The sequence below is a fragment of the Quercus lobata genome, chromosome 1, assembly GCF_001633185.2.
Source record: "Quercus lobata isolate SW786 chromosome 1, ValleyOak3.0 Primary Assembly, whole genome shotgun sequence".
Taxonomy (NCBI): domain Eukaryota; kingdom Viridiplantae; phylum Streptophyta; class Magnoliopsida; order Fagales; family Fagaceae; genus Quercus; species Quercus lobata.
The window spans coordinates 2,900,149-2,922,377 of record NC_044904.1 but is presented as its reverse complement, the minus strand read 5'-3'; the positions used below and the strand labels follow the sequence as shown (position 1 = coordinate 2,922,377).

At 31.5% G+C, this 22,229-nt stretch overlaps 1 protein-coding gene and 1 long non-coding RNA gene across 2 annotated transcripts; both read right to left on the bottom strand.

Annotated features, from left to right (window-relative positions):
* Positions 1-1,030: 1,030 nt before the first annotated feature.
* LOC115974607 (protein DETOXIFICATION 12-like) lies at positions 1,031-9,710 on the bottom strand. The gene is made up of 7 exons (XM_031095029.1): positions 9,375-9,710; positions 6,400-6,944; positions 5,645-5,731; positions 5,476-5,532; positions 5,152-5,390; positions 2,791-2,996; positions 1,031-1,184 (listed from the first exon to the last, which is right to left on the bottom strand). Exons 1-7 carry the CDS (start codon positions 9,642-9,644, stop codon positions 1,143-1,145), a joined length of 1,446 nt encoding a protein of 481 aa, XP_030950889.1. The 5' UTR covers positions 9,645-9,710; the 3' UTR covers positions 1,031-1,142.
* Positions 9,711-15,989: 6,279 nt separating this feature from the next.
* LOC115974649 lies at positions 15,990-18,519 on the bottom strand. Its single transcript, XR_004087991.1, has 2 exons — positions 18,408-18,519; positions 15,990-16,188 (listed from the first exon to the last, which is right to left on the bottom strand). It is a non-coding gene; the product is annotated as an uncharacterized LOC115974649 (long non-coding RNA).
* Between the last annotated feature and the right edge of the window lie 3,710 nt (positions 18,520-22,229).

The window sequence follows — 22,229 nt, the reverse complement described above, 5'->3', positions numbered from 1 at the left end:
CTTGGTCGATGAATTCCAAGGAATTGGTGACGATCTTCGAGAGTGGTTTTGCATTCCAAGTAGAGTACAATGTAATATCCCTGTTTTTTAAGGGAGGGAGTTTATGATATCCGAAATTGAATTCCGGTGAGATTTTGTGGTATCTCCCGTTCTCTTTCTCAATCTCTCAGTATTGGGCTGGGTATGGGGTAGGGATTCAATTTTGTTCTTCAATGATGTTCGTCGTTTCTTAGTATAATTTCTCGGTTTTTTTTTTTTTTTTGAAATTAACGTTTTCTTAAAATAGGCATTTTTAATGTAGATAACGGCAACATTTAACAGATTGTTAAGGGAGGACTTAATTGAGAATAAATGAAATTTAGAGGACTTAAATGACAAAACTCAAACTTAGAAGACTTAAATGAAAAGTGATGAAAAGTTTTGCATTTTTGCCAAAGTTTTTCTTTTTTTTTTAGGGAAGACCGAAATAAAGTTAAGAATACTTAGGATCCGTTTGGATACTACTTATTTTGCTGAAAACTAAAAACTAAAAATGAAAATATTATAGCAAAATAATTTTTAAATGTGTGAATAGTGTCATGAAACTTATTTTTAATGAAAGTTTTGTTTAAAAAAAAAAGTTTGTAGGTCCTGTGAATAATGCATGAGACCCGCTGGAACTCAGTTAACATTTTTCTCCAAAAAAAAAAAAAACGTGAAACACAGATGTGAAACTCAATATCCAAATGGATACTTAATTTGCATAATTTGAAAATTGTTTTTAAACGAAAGTAACAAGGATCAAGTACTCTAAATAAATTTGAAAATTAAATTATTTAATTAAACCGAAAGTAAAGCAAGAAGACCGAAATAAATTTCCCTCAAATTTAGAAGGTACAATTTACCATTTTTTTTACGATTAAGATATTACGATGTACAAGTACGTGATGATGATTATCTGCTGGATGATAATTCATCGACCGGACGATGGTACACTTTTTTTTTATCAACATCAAATACAATTATTTCAGAAGCTTCATTTCCATATAATGTGAAAATTGATTTTACCACAATTAAGCAATATTTCTCCCATACAGATGCAACATGAAATCAGCTCTTTGAAAATTCTTCGCATACTATACTGACGCTAATTCATTTTCTAATCAATTTCTTGGCTCGAACAACCTCTCCCTTGCCTTTCGTGCCTGCACATGAAGATCCCTTTAATTATTTATGATTTAAGTCGGAATTTGACTATAATTATTAATTATAACAAAATCCCAATATCGCATATCCCAATGTCCCTACCATGAGAGAGAGAGAGGTGCTACATGTGTTACCCCTTTTTTTTTTCCTTTTTTAATAATGCTGCCGTGTTACTTGGGTCCTAATAATTAAGGTGACATGATCCATATATAGAATCAAGTTTCCATAACTTTCGTGGCTAAATATAATTTCTTATGAGCAAAAACTAATAAATAATCTATCAATGATCATCCTTATTATACTAATGTATGTTATATATTAAAGCGAGAACTTAATCAAGAATTCAAATTAAATTTTAGCTGCACTCAAATTTTGTGTAATGTATCCTTTTAATTGTCTTTAGATTTTAAATCAATTTCAACTACATGCCAAGTGTCTTTTTAATTGTACTCTATTTTTGTGTTAAGTATATATACATGTAAATTACCTTATAATTCCTATATATGCACATGGTTTTGAAACCTGAACCATTTAATGAATCGGGAAAAGGAGAGCTTCAAGATTTTTGAAGTTAAACTGAGGTTCAACCGAGGTCAAACTTTGATGTGTCATTTAATTTTTTAATATATTTGATATTTAAATTGATTTATATTTATTAATTTTTCATTCCTAACCAACAAGATGTGCGTGGCCCAATGGTTTGCATGTTGGAGATGTTATTTCACTTGCTGAGAACAAGTTTAAGTCCTACCAGCAGCATATTTTCATCAATTTTTACCAAAATAATGACATGGCTAAACTGCAATCCAAGGACCGATTCCTGGTTAACCCGGCTAGACCGGCCGTTCCGGTCCAAGTTTAAAAACAATGTATATGCATGGTGTAGAACACACACCCACATATGTAGTATTTCTACTTAATAAATACTCTTTCCGTCCTAATTTATTTGTCATGTTTCAAAAATCAACTTTTTAAAAGAATATCATTTATTGTCTTGTCTGCTATATAAAAAGGGTGCGGCTTGTGTCCAGTGAAATAGGAACATTAAATTTTTAAGGGAATATCATTTATTGTCTTATATGCTATATAAAAATGTATAATTTTCCAAAACTACTTTTAAATAAATTTATCAAAAATAGTTTTGGAAATAAAGTAGGAGCATAATAGGAACATTAGTAAATTAATGGTTTTTAATTTTAAAAAAGGACAATATTTTGGGACATCCAAAAATGGAATAAAAGACAAACAAATTGAGAGGGAGGAAGTAATATATTGTATACAATCATAGTATTACATAAAAGTATAATAAATTCAAATTAGGTACTTTTGTATTTTTTAAGTTTAGATACATGAATTTGTATGTAAACGTAATTAATACACAATTAAAGTTTAATTAAAAGGGTTTACCCACAAAAGAAAAAGTATAAGTGAAAGGACTTGTTTGGCATGAAATTGGCTCTATGTGGAGGGCCTCACTTGATTGTGCTATATCATTGGATATTTGGATTTTCTTTGGAGTGGTCATATAATATTAGTGCTAGATACTAGGGATTTGAATGTGAACATTTTGGCTAAACTAAGATTAAAAAGGAATGTAGATTGGACCTGTTTTTCCCAATTTGTACAACTTGTTATGATAGACAGCAAAACTACTTGAACAATAGCACCGGTTTGTATTCCAATCCAAAGGCCCCTTCCCCTCAGCTGCAGCCAGAAACCCAACATAGCAGCAGTCGGAATTCCACAAAGATAGTATGCACCAAGATTCACATTAGCTCCTATGTGCTGCCACCCACATCCTCTAGCAACACCTGTTATAAAATATCACTATATAGAATTATGCCAAAAAAATAAATTTGCAAAAAATTCGTTTTAAACCCTATAGTTGAAGAGTGTAACAAATTAAATCTTATAATTTCAAAAGTAACGAATTAAATTTTGAAATTTTGGAAAATAAAAAATTAAACCCTCAACCTTTATTAAACCTCAAATACTAAGGTTTAATTTAATACTTTTGAAACTATAGGTTTTAATTTGTTATTTTTTGAAAGGTGATAGTTTATTTATTACTTTTGAAACTATAGAATTTAATCATATAATATACTATATAATAAAATTTGAGCTTAGAAGTCGTGATTGTGCCAAGTAACTACTTTCACTAATTAATAATTTAATTTTATATTATTTGTCAGGATATATTTCTTCAAATTAAGGGATAATATTTAAAAACTATTTAATTTAGGTAAAAATTTTTCATTTAAATTTCAACAAATATTAAGTTTTATTCAAAATAAAATTTTATTATAAAAAATTCTAAACTTTAATCCCAAAAACAACAACCCATGTTTTCTTTCTAAAAAAAAAAAAAAACACTTTTTAACTTATACTCCAACTAAAAGTTAATTATCAATATTTTAAGAATAACAAATTAAAAAATTAATTTATATTATTTGTTATGATATAATTCCTCAAATTAAGGGATAATATTTAGCAATAGTTTAATTTAGATAAAACATATCACTTAAATTTTAACAAATTTAAATTTTATTCAAACTAGAAGTCTATTACCAGAAATTATAAACTTAAATCTCAGACAACAACCTGTGTTTTCTTTTTAAGAAAAAAAAATAACATTTTGACTTTTACTCTAACTAAAAGTCTATTATCAACATTTTAAGAATAATTAATTAGTAAATTAATTTATATTATTTGTTATGATATATTTTCTCAAATTAAGGGATAACATTTAACAATTGTTTAACTTAAATAAAACTAAAAGTCTATCATCAAAATTTTCTAAACTTAAATGCCATACAACTCACATTTTTTTCCTCAAGTTGCATTTTATTAAATTAATAATTTATTATGACTTTAAGATACAAAACTCTTGACTAAGAGATAAAATTTAACAATAATTTAATTTAGGTAAAACTTTATCATCTAAGTTTTAGAAATTTAAATTTTACTCCAATTAATAGTCTATTATCAAAATTTTCAGAACTTTTATATATATAAGGATACAAAGTTTTTTTTTTTCCCTCAAATTGCATCTTATTAGGATACACCCCACGTTGTTGTATTTTTTTCACTTTTTTTTTTCCCAATGTGCAACTTATGTTATGTTTTAATCTAATAAATTTATTTTACTTATTGTTCTTTACTTCTAAATTTGCATGAAGGATATCATGCCAATGGAAGTTTACTATAAAGAAGCAAAATAATGGACACTCATTTAAGTCCTTGATTCTCTTATGTAAGTTTTTAAAAAAAAAAAAAATTTATTCTCATTTTTTGAACTTTTTGGTATATGCTTTGATTTTAGGTTTTGATTATTGTATTTAATTTGTGAGTATGTTAATTTTTTTAATTAATTAGACTATCACTAGGAAAAAAAATCTGTATTGAGAAACTATTTTGTTTATTATTATTTGTGTTGGCTAAGACATAGATTAAACATAACCAATAGGAATTATCAAACTCATTCCATGTCTCATATTAAGAAATTAACACAAAGCACAAAGAGAATTTTAAAATATAAAAATAGATAAACACTGATAAAGTCCAAACTCTAAACAATAAGAACTTACTTATTTTAGAATTTATTATTACTGTTTATTTAATAATTTTATTTTAATTATTTTTTTTTTTTTAAAAAGCTTACATATGAATCTTTATCAAGTCGTGCATCGCACGAGAATAATATTAGTTCATTATAAAATTAGGATCACAACAAAAATAAACACCCCCAATTTGCCTACCACCTCCCACGTAAGCCCACCACAATTTACAATTTTTTTTTTTAAATGACCCATATGTAAGGTGATAGACAAATTAAGGGGGTGCTGCGAATCATTTTTGTTGTGACCTAGAAGAACTCTTTAATTTGTTACTCCTTAATATGTAATTTTTTCAGGCTATTTTCTTTAGTAGAAATTTACTCATTGGCAGAAAAGACAAAATTCCAACCTGAAAGTACCCCTTTAACGCCGTCCACTGTAATGGATAGACAAATCAGAGGAGCCATGGCTGTGACATAGTCCACAACTTCCTTCACGTTGCTAAAACTGTAACCAAAAACATGCCGGCCGACAAAGAGGGTTGTACTTAATATGCAAGCCTCAGTGACTCCAAAAGAAAACCCAGCAAAGACGGCTATCCTAGCAGCTTCTGGGTTTCCAGCTCCTAATTCATTTGAAACTCTAGTGCTATAATGCAAAGAAAAGATTAATTAAATAATGCATTACACATTTGTGCATGATAGAGTGTGTGAGTACTTGTCTAGGAGCAAACCTTACTGCAGCACCAAGTCCGTAAGGCATTGCATAGAGTGTTGAGATGGTAGTGAGACTGTCCAGAAAAAAATAGACAGTAAATTAGAACAATTTTGAGGTTCAAATCACAATTTCCAATTAACTTTAAGAGTATCCAAGTTGTACTGATACTTTAAAGGAAAACCTACCATATAGAAAGAACTGAAGTTTCAAGCTGTGGATTAGGTGAAAGCCCAGATAGCAAGATGAGAAGCTCATACGACCACCATTCAAGGCTAGAATCAACAATCATTGAAAAAATATATGTATAATTATTAATTAGTCTCTTAAAAAAGAATTACCTTTTCTTATTGTTACAATTATCATAAGTAAATTATAAATGAATATAATTAAAATAAATATACATTTTTATTATTATACCCTTTCGTTTTATTTTTCTTTATAGGAATAAAATCAATATTTCAAGTCCATTAGCTCTAGCCATCATCCTTACCACTAAACTTCCAATTCTAAATAGAGAAACATGTGGAACACTTCTTAAAAATATATTTCACTAATCCTTAATCCATGCAATAATTTGGAAAAAAATATTTAATTCAACTTAGGGAAAATAATTCATATATTCCTAGAGAAGATCAAACCTAATTTAATCATAATATGTTAATATTTGGATGGTTTATTTAAAAGGACAATAAGTTTTAAACAGTTCAAACTTCCAACTATAACGTAATTTAATATTATTAGTAACTTTAAACACAAGTTAAAAAAATTTATTATAATAAAAATGTGGAAAATTGTAAGCTTTCAAAAACTCATGTGACAACATTAACATTAAAGAAAAAGTTAATGACTCCATTTTATATTATTATATGATATAGAAATATATATATTGTTTCCATTCTCTCAACCTTTCTAAACAAGCTGCTAGGGAAAGGTAAATTACCAAATCATTATGGCAGAAGGAATAGCAAAGCGAAAGAACTCTCTTATTCCTTGGAACAACTCCATTGAAACAGGGACACGGGTTTTTTCACAAGCAGAAGAAAACTTCATATATAATCCAAGTAAAATGACATTCAACCAATTAGAAATACCGAGTGCCACTGCTGCTCCAAGGTTATCCAAGCCAGACTTAAATATCAAAACCGAACTTATAGGTACGTGTAAACAAAGACTAACACAAGCGCACCCAAGCATGGGCATGATCAAACTTTGTGTCTGGAAAAATCTAATAAGCGGTTGAAGAGCAGCGGAAGCAAAGAGTGTAGGAATAAGCCAAACAATGAATTTACCAGCTTCATATGAAATTAGAGGGTCTTGGCCAATGAGACTAAGTAGCTTTCCCATGTAAATCCATAACAAAGACACAGGGAAACAGACTAAGGTTAGAGAAAATATAGCTGTGTACGTCTGGATTCCAAGCTTTCGATACTGCTGAGCTCCATAAGCTTGCCCACATAGGGTTTCTAGTGCACTCGCCATTCCAAACTGTTGGGAACATAAGGAGTTACAAAGTATAGTTAGTTATCAAATGTAGATAAATTTCCGTACAAAAATTCTAAAACCACATAAAATATCATAACTTATACCACAACTATTAACATGGTAGATTGTGAATAGTGAAGAAAAAATAATGAATTTATATGAAAGTAATCGGTAACCAATCATAATTTAACATGCAGAATAGTTGTGATAAAAGTTGTAACATTTTATGTAGTACTAGAATTACTCATTTACATATATATTGAGAAATAAACAAAACATAAGTAAAGCTTCTTGCTTACTATGTTTTAAATATAGTTTCTTAAGGTTTTAATTAAATTTAACTATTATTAACCATCATTAAATTTGAGTTTTTTTTACAAAAAGATGTGTTATATTAATTAATACAGTGTTATATGATTGAATTTAATTGAAAAACTTAATTTAGCATTTAAGAAAGAAATTGAACATAAGTTTTTTTTTTTTTTTTTAATTATCCCACCATTTCAAATCATGAATCAGATTAAATAATCATCAACGTAGTAGCACTTCAAGTTTTTTATTACTCCAAGTAAAAATAATTTTCATCATCATGATGATACTTAAAGATATGACACAATATGTAGCACCCCAAGCTGTGACCCCTTTGGCCTCTATGATTGTGATTATGAATATGAAATAATTTTCATCATGATGAGACTAAAGATACCGATCCCATGTGCATCCAATTACAATCAAACCAAAAGAGTTTATTCGCTGTCTCATCATATTCCGTCTTATTGCATGTTTTAAAGTTAAATGACAGCAACCGCTCCTACCAACTAGAGCTTATTTAATGACAAGATTCCAAATTGCTTATGTAGACCAATATAATATTAATCGGAGATTTGGATTCTAGTTTTTTTTTTTTTTTTTTTTTTTTGGGGGGTGAGTGATTTGGATTTTAATTAATTAGTTCAATCCGTAAAAATTTATCATCATTGAATGGATCTCATCTATACCAAAAATAAATCAATTAATATCTTTATTTGATGGTATTAATATTTTGAAAAAGTATATATATAAAATTTTTAAACAAAACTATGTTTTAACATAAGTAAATTCTTGTGAACTATGTTTTAACTATAGTTCCTGAAGTTTTTTATTTAAATTCAACTATTATATACTGAATTTGAATAGTCTATACAAAAGGATTTGTTATGTTGATTAATACAATTATACAATTGAATTTAATTAAAAAACTTAATTCAATTACCTAAGAAATTAAACATAAGTTTTTTTTCAAGAAATTTTCCTCCCCTTTCAAATCATGATTTAGAATAAATAATTACCAATGTAGCACTCCAAGTGTGTGCAAAAATAAAGTTATTTGTGTGCATGTTACATATCTACCGCTCATATATCCACATGTGCATTTGGTGTCTTGTTGGTGGATCCAAAATATACTAATGTCATTGTGCATTTGGTGTCTTGTTGGTGGAGCCCAAATATACTAGTGTCATATATTTTTAATATTGATTTTAATATTGACCTCAAACAGGTATCTATGTCATTCTGCGACTTATGCAGCACCCACATCCAAGAATAATAGAAAATGTTGTAATAAATTTGTATTTACATATTTAATATTAATACTATTGTAATATTATATAGTTATAAATTTATTCATTTTTAATTGTTCTAAATTTTAGAAACAAGTGATAATTATCATAGTATCAAAACAAGTGTGGTATAAAAATTAATAATAAAATATAATAATAATAAAAATGCTTAGGGCTCATTATTGGCAAAATGATCATAGACATATAATCATCCAAATTCCAAAAGATAAATTTAATTTTGAGTCCAGCAATAAAACCACCCTTAATTAATCTCTTAATACATTTCACTTATAAAAAGAAAAACAAAAATAGAAGGGTCCCACTTAAATCACAAATTGCCATTTTTTGTATTTCTAAAAGTACACTACCCAAATGCAATGCAACCAGCACCAGAATGTAAAACATAGGAATCCCATGAAGTTTTGAAGATGAAATTTATTAAGCCCCGATCATTTCCAATAGATTTTTTTATGGTAAAAAAGGCATCCATCTGGTCATGACAAAAAGTCACATATGTCCTTATATTCTTGCCTAGTTTTTGTCAATCTTTTTCTTTGTTCATATAGAAAGTATATGTTTTTCTCATACTGTGAAATAGGTAATATTATAACTCATAACTTAATTAAACATGTCAGGCATGTTAGTGATTATTCAATGTGGATGAATGATGTATTTCCACACTTTCAAGACGTTCTTCTAATTGATTATGGCTAATTTATTAGTGACAGTATATGGTATTTCTTCTATAAAAAAAATCTTTTGAGAAAAAAAAATCGTTTTTTTTTTTTTTTGAATTATTTAAATGATACTTGAAACTTAAGAGAGAGAAGCTCACAAGAAGACTAAAGCCGGTGACACCAGCGAGAGAGATGGCTATGGCAGTGCTAGAGAGAGAAAGCTCACCCAGGTGACCCACCATCATCAATGAAATAACTTGCATCAAGTTCTGGGTTAAAGTCACAGCCACCATGGGTCCTGCTATGCATCCCACTCTCTTCAACTCCTGAGTCAAAGCACTCCATGTTACACTCTCGTTTTTCACTTCTGATTTCTCTTTCAGTAATAAACTCTCTTCCATGCTTTTCTCTGTGATCTCCCCTCCCATGGTACTCACTGGTGAGTGTTCCTCAGCATAGACTCAGTGCCAGTGAGAGAGAGAGAGACAAGGACATTGGCACATTTCAAAGGCTATAAATATTCGTGTGTTGGCGAGATTCATGCGTGATATATAGGATATTCGTCATGGAACATGTCAATTATACGAAACTTTTGTGAAATTTTTTTATTATTTTTTATTCATTCTTTCATTTATGTATTTGTTTGCTAATAATTAAGTTTATCTTATGTACTAACATATATTAGTTAATAGCCTTGAGAAGAATTCAGTGCACCATACCAGAATTAAATAGAAGTCCACTTTAAGTAATGCAAAGAAACAAAAACATAGTTGAAGCAAAAAACAAAAAAAAAAAACAAAAAACAAAACAAAAGCATAGTTGGAAATAGCTAGGTAAGTGCAAAATATGTCCACAATATTGTCACAATATTTTTACTAGTGGTAAGTTATTATGAATTTTAATTTGAACTCACCTCTAAAATTATTTTTTTATCCATCAATAATAGTCAATAACAATCTACCATTTAAAATTTATAATAAAAATATTATGAAAATATTATAGACATAACATTTTTTAATAAAGAATTAGAAATCATTGCATTGTGCCTAATGGTATCCATCTCAACATTAGTCTCTCGTTGTCACCTACCTCGGCTTTGCTATGGTAATAATATAGAAAACTAATGAATAATTTATGTATCAGAAATTCTGAAAAGATATGATAAATTCACGTGCCACTTTATGATTTACATGTATTCTTTTATTTCTTTATCACATTTCAGAATTATAAATATAAATTAATGTAATTTTACCTGACGAGATTTACGCCTAAAACGAAAAATTCCAAAAAAAACATGGAATTGACCAAACGGTCCTTCCATTTGGGAAGAAAGGCACTAAGGGTGTGTTTTAATTGGGTGAAAATTGTTTCCGGAAATCATTTTCCGTAAAACCGGAGTGTTTGGCTGTCACGGAAAATAGCATTTTCCGGAAAATGACTTCCAGTTGACCACTATTTTCACCTTTGACCCGGAAATCATTTACTCCCCTCATTTTCACTTCAAATTACTTCCGGGAAAAGAGAGAGAGAGAGAGAGAGAGAGAGAAGAGAGAAGAGAGAGCCCAGATCAGAGAGAGAGAGGGACGATCGCGCCTCGCCGCGCCGACGAGCGGCGCGATCGACGATCGCGCTGCTCGTCTGACGATCGCACAGCGCCGACGAGTGGCGCGGTGCACGATCGCGATCGTCGATCGAGCGGCGCGATCGACGATCGCGATCGACGAGCGCGCTCATCGGACGATCGCACTGCTCGTCGATCGCGTCCGACGAGCGCGCTCGTCGATCGACGAGCGGCGCGATCGCGATCGTCGATCGCGCCGCTCGTCGGACGAGCGTTTTGCCGGATTTGATGCATTTTCTGGTAAAACATTTAAATGAACCAAACACCAAAATTAATTTTCCGTAAAATGAATTTTGTGACAGCCAAACACATGAAAACGTTTTCCTTTCCGGAAATGGTTTTACGCTGGGCCCGTTTGGTACATGTTTTTAAATAACAATTTTCAGTTTTTTTTTTAAATACGTGTGGGTGAAAAAGTGTGTGAAAATGCATTTAATGTTGTTTAAAAACTAAAAACATGTGTTTAAAATGATGTACCAAATAGCTCTGAAAGTGCTTGGTAGTTTTTTTTTTTTTTTTTTTTTTTTTTTTTTTTTTTTTAGGGTTGAAGATAGCTAGCCCACATGTATGAGTTGAGAGATTGATTATGATTTATATGCTAGTATGAGAGCATAATTGGATCATCTGGGGTTTTAGTATTTGTGAGAGTGTATGAAGCTTGTATGTTCACAATATTAAGAGCTTATTTTTAGTATTTTACTTGGTTTAGTTTCTCTTGATGAGAAATTAAGCGTAATTAGTGTTTGTGAAGAACAGCAAGAACTGTAAAGGTTATGTTTGTTATATAGAATCAAGAGTAATTCTACGGTACCCCCCAAAAAAAAAAAGGAGGTAACCGTTACATCAGGTTACTTTTTTCTCACATTTGACGGTTCCATCTTCATATTGTGCAGTTCCAATATCACATGTAGTTCTTTTCTCACAGGTTCCCTTACTTTTTTCTCACATTTGACGGTTCCATCCTCACATTGTGCAGTTCCAACATCACATGTGACAGTTCTTTTCTCATATTTGGTGGTTCCCTTACTTTTTTTCTCACATTTGACGGTTCCATCCTCATATTGTGTAGTTCCAACATCACATATGACAGTTCTTAGGTCACATTGGGTGGTTCTCTTACCTTTTTCTCACACTTGATGGTTCCATCCTCACATTGTGCAGTTCCAACATCACATATGACAGTTCTTTTCTCACATTTGGTGGTTCCCTTACTTTTTTTTTCTCACATTTGACGGTTCCATTTTCATATTGTGTAGTTTCAACATCACATATAACAGTTCTTTCGTCACATTGGGTGGTTCCCTTACATTTTTCTCACAATTGACAGTTCCATCCTCACATTGTGCAGTTCCAACATCACATGTGACAGTTTTTTTCTCACATTTGGCGGTTCCTTTACTTTTTTCTCACATTTAACGATTCCATCCTCATATTGTGCAGTTCCAATATCACATGTGACAGTTCTTGTTTCACATTTGGTAGTTCCCTTACTTTTTTTTCTCACATTTAACGGTTCCATCCTCACATTGTGCAGTTCCAACATCACATGTGACAGTTCTTTTTTCACATTTGGTAGTTCCCTGACTTTTTTTTCTCACTTGACAGTTCCATCCTCACATTGTGCAGTTCCAACATCACATATGACAGTTCTTTTGTCACATTGGGTGGTTCCTCTACACTTTTCTCACATTGTGCAGTTCCTTATATTGTGCGGTTCTAACATCACATATGACAGTTTTTTTATCACATTGGGTGGTTCCCTTACTTTTTTCTCATATTTGATGGTTCCATTCTCACATTGTGCAATTCCAATATCACATGTGACAGTTCTTTTCTCACATTTGGTGGTTCCTTTACTTTTTTCTCACATTTGACGGTTTCATTCTCACATTGTGCAGTTCCAACATCACATGTGATATTTTTTTTCTCACATTTGGTGGTTCCATTACTTTTTTTTCTTACATTTGACTATTTCATCCTCACATCATGCGGTTTTAACATCACATATGACAATTCTTGTCACATTGGGTGGTTCCCTTACTTTTTTCTTATACTTGATGGTTTTATCCTCACATTGTGCAATTCCAACATCACATGTGACAATTCTTTTCTTAAGTTGGGTGGTTCTCTTACTTTTTTCTCACATTTGACAGTTTCATCCTCATTTTCTCACATTTGACGGTTTCATCCTCACATTGTGCAGTTCCAACATCATATGTGACAGTTTTTTTCTCACATTTGGTGGTTCCTTTACTTTTTTTTTTAACATTTGACGGTTTCATCCTCATATTGTGCAGTTCCAACATCACATGTAACAGTTCTTTTCTCACATTTGATAGTTCCCTTACTTTTTTTTTTTCACATTTGAGGGTTCCATCCTTACATTGTGCGGTTCCAACATCAAATGTGATAGTTCTTTTCTCACATTCGGTGGTTCCCTCACTTTTTTTTTCTCACATTTGACGGTTCTATCCTCACATTGTGTAGTTATAACATCACATATGACAGTTCTTTTGTCACACTAGGTGGTTCCCTTACCTTTTTCTCACACTTGACGGTTTCATCCTCACATTGTGCAGTTCCAACATCACATGTGACTATACTTTTGTCACATTCAGCGGTTCCTTTATTTTTTCTCATATTTTACGGTTCCATCCTCACATTGTGCAGTTCTAATATCACATGTGATTGTTCTTTTGTCATATTTGGTGGTTCCTTTACTTTTTTCTCACATTTGATTGTCACATTCGGCAGTACCAACATCACATTTAACAGTACTTTTGTCACATTTAGTGGTTCTTTTTTTTTTTTTTTCCTCACATTTGACAATTTCATTGTCACATTGGGTAGTACCAATATCACATCTAATCGTACTTTTAGATTTGGGCCCACCACTAAAGTCACTTTTTTACTTACTTATTATATATATGTTTCTAGCAAAAAATGATTGATGAAGATGGCAATCCCACATTGAAATGGTTTAAAAATATATATAGGGGACAATGACAAGTATATGTCAAAATTGATGTTTTGTGAACAGGTAATTTTACTCATGCTAATACACTTGTGTATTTTACACTAACACATGCTAATACATTGTTTATTTGTATTTGTCACGTTAAGTAGTACCCACATCATTCTTGACTATACTTTTGCCACATTTGGTTATACCCTTGTTTTTTTCTCACATTCAACGGTTCCATTGTCACAATGGGCATTACCAACTTCAAATGTAAGCGCACTTTTGCACACGATATTCGATAGTTTTTTTTTTTTTTTCCCTCACCGATTACCATAATACCTCTAAAACCTAAAAATGAACATAATACCTTTAAAACCAAAAAAATGACCGAATCACCCTAAAACTTAAAAAAAAAAATTACCAAAATTACCATAAAACCTAAAAAATAACTGAAATACCATTAGAACAAATAAAAAATTGATTGAATGACCTTGAAACTTTAAAAATGACCAAAATAACGATAAAACCTAAAAAATGACCAAAATACCCTTAGGACAAAAAAAATGACCACATGGCCTTGAAACTTAAAAAATGACCGAAATTACCATAAAACCTAAAAAATGACTAAAATAATCACGAAACCTAAAATATGACCAAAATACCCTTAGAAGAGAAAATCACGGTAATGCCCCCTATACCTAGAGAATATCTTAAAATACCCTTAGAAACTTAAAAATGACCGAAATAACCATACTACATAAAAAATGACCGAAATAACCCCAAAAACCTTAAAAAGGACCAAAATTCCCTCACAACCTAAAAAATGACCAGAATTCCCCCAATTCCCTCTAAAATTATCAAAATCCCCTCAGAACCTAAATGATCAAAATATCTTTAGAACCTAAAAACTGACCGTAATACCCCCGTAACCTAAGAATGACCAAAAGACCCCTGAACTAATGAATATATATATTTTTATATTGTTTCTATTTAGATATTTTGTATGTAAAGATATTAAACGTAACAAACTATAATTGAGCTAAATGATCCCATGTACTTATCCTTATTCAATTTAGGAGATACTATTGAACCAATTTGTTATATTATTTTGTTTTGTATTTAGTATAATTTCATGGATAGTGATAGTGAATTGATATTGTATATGTAGTGTCCAGTAGCACTACTGTAATTCATCATTCATGTGTGTAAGCACGAGTTACATACTAGTAATTATTAAAAATAACATTATGGACAAATTATTTAGGAGAAATGGTGAATAGCTTCTCCTTGAACCATGTTTTCAATATAGGATTTTACAAAAAATCTAATGTACAATTATAGGTTTCCAGGCTCTCGGCCTTGGATAGAGCTCAAGGTGAGTTCTAGCTATGGAGGATTGCGAGAGACAGTTTTAGAGATAGAGAGGAGATGGTTGCATCTTACTCTCTCCACATTACCATTTCACTTGCATCTTTTTATGAAGTGAGCTTAAAAATCAAATCTTGTTTTATGCTAAAATATCAAAACACAATTTCAAAGTAAAATACAAATTTTCAAATTTTGTACTAAACTTATTTATCCAAAATACGACTTTAAAGTGAATGCATTTACACAAAAATTATGTTTTCAAAATACAATTTTAGCACAAAATGTGATATTATTGAAATTGTTTCCAAGTGTACATTATGTCCCGTCATCTCTTGACACATTGGCAGGATCTTAAGTTAAATCGTGGTTTCAAACAAGGCAATTCTCATATATATTTTTTCACAACATTATTTTTAATAAATATTACTTCTTATGTAATAATTGAAGAAATATTACTTCTTATATACTATTTAAAAATTAATTTTATGTAAAAGAGGCAAAAAAATAAATTTACACATTATTACATTTACTACATTCTCACTTTTCTTCTCAACTAAACAAAAGTTTAAATGTCATAATACTTCTCTCTTTTCACTGAGAACATTTTGTTTTCAATTCCAACAAAGAAAAGAAGAAGACCCATCAACAAAAAAAGAAAAAAAAAGAAAAAGAAAAGAAGAAGAGCTATGACACCTAATTACACATACATCCAACAAAGAAAAGAAGAAAAGCTATGGCTATTCAGCTACAGTAAGGGGGCAGGCTCCAGCTGCTGTCTTGGCTAAAGCATTGACACCAATAGTAATAGATTGAGAGAAAAACTGAGGGAAAATTGTCTCAACTTGCTCCTTTTCTTTATTTAGGTATACATAGTCCTATTCTCAAAAAAAAAAAAAAAGGTATACACAGTCCTGTCAGTCACTTTCACTATGTGAAAAGTATCTCTGAGCATCAAATGGTTGCTTCCAGGAGTTTGTATCAGGTAACTCAGAAGCAGTTCCTCCATTCATGGGTGCAAATGCTGCGATAAAAAAGAACATGAACATCATACGAAAAACATCACAATTCCTAAAGATTAATTCAAAAAGAAAATGTGCAAAATGAGCAAAGGTCCATTCATCTCGCATGCTTTTAATCAACACATTTTAACAAATTCATTCCTCTTCATTTTACAAACCATTTGAATCCATATTGTCTTTAATGGCAGCTATTATGGGTCTATACCTTGAAAGTTAGGAGACGTGTTAGATCAATGTCAAGATTTCATGAACATGTAGTTTCAACATTTAGTAATTCACTAACTTTTTTAAGTGGCAGTGAGCCTTATTGCAGCAATTTTGCCAAATGAAATCATGACTAACTATCCTATTTTTTTGTTCTTTCGAATGAATTAAGAGCTATTTGTTTCTTTCTTCTCATACAGGGGTGTTTCAAACCAATAGCAAACCACTAACCAAAAAAAAATGCATGCTTCTCGATTATTTTTGATATGTAATAAAAATTTATTAAAAAGAGACTACGTCATGCAAAGAAAGGCAAGAAGTAGTCTGAGGAATTACAAAAAATACAAAAGATTATGTACAAAAAGATAGACTCAATAGCATTAGAATTGACTCTCTATTTGTGAGTCCCCAACAAAATAAGCTAGAAGCTAGTTCCTTGTACTCTCCATGTCCTCAAACATTAGCCTATCTCACTCTCGCCAAATAACATCAAACATAACGGAACCAAATTCCAAATATCCAACGAATATGATAAGAGAGGATTTTTTTTTTTTGGGGGGGGGGGTGTTCAATGTTTGCAGCCCACAAACGAAAACAGAAATAGAAAATAAAGATAAATCTATATATCTATAAGCTATAAAAATAGTCTCTTATTGGATCCATTTACTAGAGGTAAAAAAGCCAACTTTCTTCCAATACTTCAGAGAGATTGGGAAACAAATTCAATTACTATAGGCAAGTAGGACCAAGGCTAGATGGGCTGCTCTAAAAGCACATATCCATAACTACTCACACAAAATAAAACTAGCTAGCAATTTGATTGCCCAGCAGAATAAAATGATGGTTCCGGAAAAACCAAACTGCAATGTTTAAGCCATTTTGCCCATCAACCTTCATCAGGACCTCAATCCCTAACTAGATAATAATACTAGAAAATGCAATAGACATAAAATTTCACAATAATATTTTAGTTGCTCAAAATCTCAGACAAAAAACTCATACATTAAAATACACAACTCACACAGACATTTCATCAAACAATTTCTTAACAAAGCTAAATTGACTCAGTTCACCAAACCTCACATATAATTCAAGTTAATGGAAAGAACTCAGAAGCCTAATCCAAACCCAAATTGTTTAATATAAAAGCAATATGTTCTCTACCATTAAATATAGAATTCTTAGCATAGCAACCAAAGACCTTTAGTTTCAGCTTTCAGGCAGGTTCACAAGACTACAAGTTCATGTTTCACATTCCAAGTCCTATTCAGTGCACAAATTTTCTTTTTGCAAATGACATAGATACTATTTTCAAGATTTATTAAAAATACCCAGTGTACATTTCTTCTACATATACAATTTAACATACACATTCATAACCAGAGGCACATCAGTGAACTTCTAAATAGTGATAATTATACCAAGGCCATGGATCTTGTAGTGCAAAATTGAAGTTTGAATTTTAACAACTAACCCTATTCTCAAGAAAGGATTTTGAGAAGCAAAATACTCTCCTCTTAAACACACTTGATGGCTTCCCATTTTTAACACTTGAATCATGTTGTGTCTTCTTCGACCCTTTCTTTTTATACATCAATTGACCATTACCTTTGACTTTGCTCAGAAAATTTTGAAGTTGCTTTAAGAGAACTGTCTCTGTTCATGTTGATTTCTAACCTCTCTTCTTTGTTTTTCTTCAATGGGAAATTTTCACATGGGTTTCCATTGGGGAAAAATCGAAGCAAGTGGCTTGATTTGCAATTCGAATCTGCCTATTACGAAATTTCAATTCAGATTTCACAACATTACTAATGCTTGTGTTCCAAAATTCCTTAAAAAAAAAAAACCACCAACCAAATAGGCCCAAATCTTGACGATAAATTCAGGGAAAAGGGAGAAGGGATGAAGAAAAGGCCTACCCTACTCTCACTTTCACTTGAAATAAATCATTAAACCCATCATTCAAAAACCCAAATCTCGCCGATAAATTCAGGGAAAATGTATGAAGAATAGTTACCTGAGATTTGTATGAAGACGAGGTGAAGATCGGCCAAGAACGATGAGAAGGAGCAGAATTAAAAGAACGCAGCAGAGAAGTAGAGAGAGAAAACGCGAGACGGCGAGAGAGAAAAAAGAAAAGTCTCTTTTTTTTTCTTTCCTGTGATTGATTTTATATGTTACCTGCTTGACTGGTAACCGGTAATACATTAAAATCACATAAACGGCCAGGATCAAAACAAATGAAATCAATGGTTAGATTTATGAGTGGGTACCGTACTCACCAAAAAAAAAGGTGGGTACTGTAGAATGACCCATAGAATCAATATTGCCAATAGTTAATTTTAATCTAAGTTAAACTTTATTGTAAGTACAATATTGTTAAACGATGTTAAATATTATTATTGTGTGCATGTTTTAATTTATTCTTTTTGCGAATTTAATTTCATTCACCCTAATTTCAAGAATTTATGATATCACAGCAATTCTTTTTCTTTTTCTTTTTATTTTCATTTTTTTGGCATACAGCTTTGAGATATTATTAAAAAGGAAAGAGTTGGATGAATTTCCATCTTCATCCTGTCCATTCAACACTAGGGATGTTCTTATTAAAAAAAACACAAGTGTCCACGGGTAGGGTTTATGTCCAACCCAAAATCAACCAATTATATCAGGCGGAAAAGAACCAAACTCACTGCCACCTAGTAAGGAAGACAAGTTGGACAGATCAAATTCTCGTCAAGTGGCGGTCAGATTTGGATGAACCAATAATGGTTGAGGGAGGCCAAGAACAAGGTTTTCAGACCCGGATCATTCATTGAACTGTAAAAATGAGAGGTTCAAAGTTTTTGAGGTCGAACCAAGGTCGAACCGTGATGATATCATAATTAATTTAATAATTAATTAAAGCCTAAATATAGATATTAAATTTATAAAACTAGCAAAATTGACAATATATCTATATATGTGAGGGAAATATAATGATTTTCAAGCATATATTTAATAATTAAATAAAAAAGTTAATAAAATAAAATAATAACCATGAAAACAGTAAAATTTATGATTAATTTTTGAAGTAAAGTTGAATATCTTTGAAGGATTTTAATTATAATTTTTTTTTAATTCCTTGTAAGAGATGTATAATTTAATTAAGTAAAATAAAATTGTGTTAAGTTGTTTAAAAAAAAAAAAAATTTCTAAGGGGTTGGACCGCACGGTTCTCAGCGGTTCGTGCGGTCCAACCCCGGTTTTAACGGCTCACGGAATTAACAAAAAATCTGGTTCTTTATGCTTAAAAAACCGATTTTCATCCCGATTCCCGGTTTTCACGGTCCGATCCGGTTCTGAAAACTATGGGCAAGAAACAATGAAAATTTCGCTTGATCTGGCGAAAAAATCACCAGATCCAATGAGATCTCACAGGATCCGATGAGATTTAGCCAAATCTGGTGAAGATCTCATTAGATCTAGTGGATCTCTGCCAGATTTTGTTGGATTCATAGCTAGAATGAGCTAGAAATGACACTAGAATGAGTGGATCTTACTATATTGATTTCAAAAGGAATGGTCACTGGAATGATTGGAACTCATCAAATTTGAGTTTTTCATTGTCAAGTCGGGTTTGTGGGGTTTTGGAAGGGGAGACCCATCACTTGACCTACCAACTGTAGAAGGTGGAAACCTATCGTAGTCATCAGATCTGTTAGGTTCTAAAAGTTTAGAACAATTGGCAAATCGTGAACACAAACTTGTCTAGATATAGATCCTAAAGTCTATAGGTATTATTAGACAATGCTCAAAGTGATTCAAGTCAAGATTCAAAAACAAGTAAGCTGCAGAAAGAAGATTTCAGAATTTGCCTAGTTTGACCAATCGAAGAATAGGCTCGACCAATCGAAACACGTATCTACAGAATTCTATTTCAGCCTAAACTCTACTTAAACGTATTGGGTTTCAAGTAAAACACTACTAGTATATAAAGGAAACCCTAAGCATGTTTTTATTATAAGGATTTTTAGAGAGAGAAGAGTGTGCCTCTTTTGTATCTAGGGTTTTGTACCAAAAAACTCTCTCATATCTTCTACCGGTGTTATTCCTTGAAAAATCTCAAGATCCAGTGTCGTAAAAGTTGATGCCTTCTCTAGTAATCAAAGGTGCTGATGATATAAACCTTCAAGGGTGGTCTTGGAGTCACAAACAAGAGAATTTGTGTTTTTTATCACAAATGTGGGTGCTTGTGTTGCAAAATCTAAATAGAGAAGGAGTCTGTGGATTTGGAGTTTGCACATGGTTGTGTCAATAAGTTCTACATGTGGTAGCAATAGGATGTTAGTGGTTTAAGTCTTATTGTAAACTTTGATTCTCTATGGTGGATTTGTTTTTTACCTTGAGGATAGCTAAATTAAATCCTCCCCATGTTTTTTACCGGTTTGGTTTTCCTGGGTCATCATATCATTGTGTTATTTAATTTTCCGCTACTTTACATGATATGACTTTATTGTTTTAACCTAGATCTAATTAACAAACTTGTTAATCAACTTGGTTTAATATTAGGTTAAACATATTTTGTTAAGGGGTCTAAAAACAAACAGGATCAATCGACAGTGGTTCAAGTCTAGTCAATTCTGTCGATTTTGCAAGTCCAAATCAAATCTTGGACAATTCTACTTAACATAGAGCAGGGGATCCTTCCACTCAAGGAACAAAAAGATGCCCAACGGCCTACATCGTGATTTGTGAGTGATAGAATTGGCCTCACACAAGATATGGCTAAAAAATGGAAAAATAAGATATCACAAATATAAAATGGGTTCTCTTATTGTTATGTGTAGATTAATCAACATTTTTGAGTTCATATCAAAAGTCTCAAAAAAGCGTATATATAGTCAAAATCCTTCTAGCTTAAATGTCATTTTTTTTTGTGTTTTCAATAAAGATGTCTAAGATTTAAATATCCTAATGTTACTATCAAATTATAAATAAAATAAAAGGTGCACTTACGTATAAGCTCCAAAAAAAAATTATAGAAGATGGACAAGATGTAATCGCACAAAAGGCAAAAAAGTGTTACATCTCACAAAATTGGCCGCTAATTTTTTGCCCCCTTGATTTGGTATGGATTTTTAATTACTTTTTGGCTGTGATCCCTTTGGCCTTTGTAATATAATTTTCATCATGATGATACTAAAGATTCCGATCCCATGTGCATCCAACAAATTTTTTCCTAGGCTCCACAATCAAACCAAATGTGTTAAAATTAAATAGTTCGCAACATTTGGCTTCACATATATGGCGCGGCATACTAATTGAACACACTTGCATGCATACGTGTATTCAAGGAATATTTAGTGGTAAATGTCATTTCAATCAAATATGTTAGTATTACAATTCAAATTCGACTCTCTATAATCACTTTAAAATCAAAGCAGTAGACGTAATGCTATATACTGTAAAATATTCTCGTGTATTTTCCTTATTATCAGTTGATTTTGAGTTGAAGAGATACATCTCACAGTCCCACAAAATAGAAAAGAACAAACGAGCTCTTGTTGTGTAATAGTGTTACATTTGGCTTCATATGGCGGCATTCTTTTGATGACAGCTTTCACCTTTGGGGCATACAAATAAAATTGGCCGTGATCTAATAATTATGATAAAGGTGAGATCATTAGCCTTATCACAGTTGTAAAGTCAATAGTGTGTAATTTTTCTCCCAGGATCAATAATTCATGTCTGGGTGTCGGTGCCTTGTTGTAATCCTATATCTACCACCAATTGCTATTAAGATAAATCGGAGAATTTTGAAGCTTAGTAGAGAGTCAAACCAATTGGGCTCTACAAG

Coding starts and splice junctions, on each gene's coding strand:
- LOC115974607 (XM_031095029.1), bottom strand. CDS start 9,644: ATGGGAGGGGAGATCACAGAGAAAAGCATGGAAGAGAGTTTATTACTG. Junction 5,732..6,399: donor CCTTCTGCCATAATGATTTG/GTAATTTACCTT, acceptor TGTTGATTCTAG/CCTTGAATGGTGGTCGTATG. Junction 5,533..5,644: donor ACTTCAGTTCTTTCTATATG/GTAGGTTTTCCT, acceptor TTTTCTGGACAG/TCTCACTACCATCTCAACAC.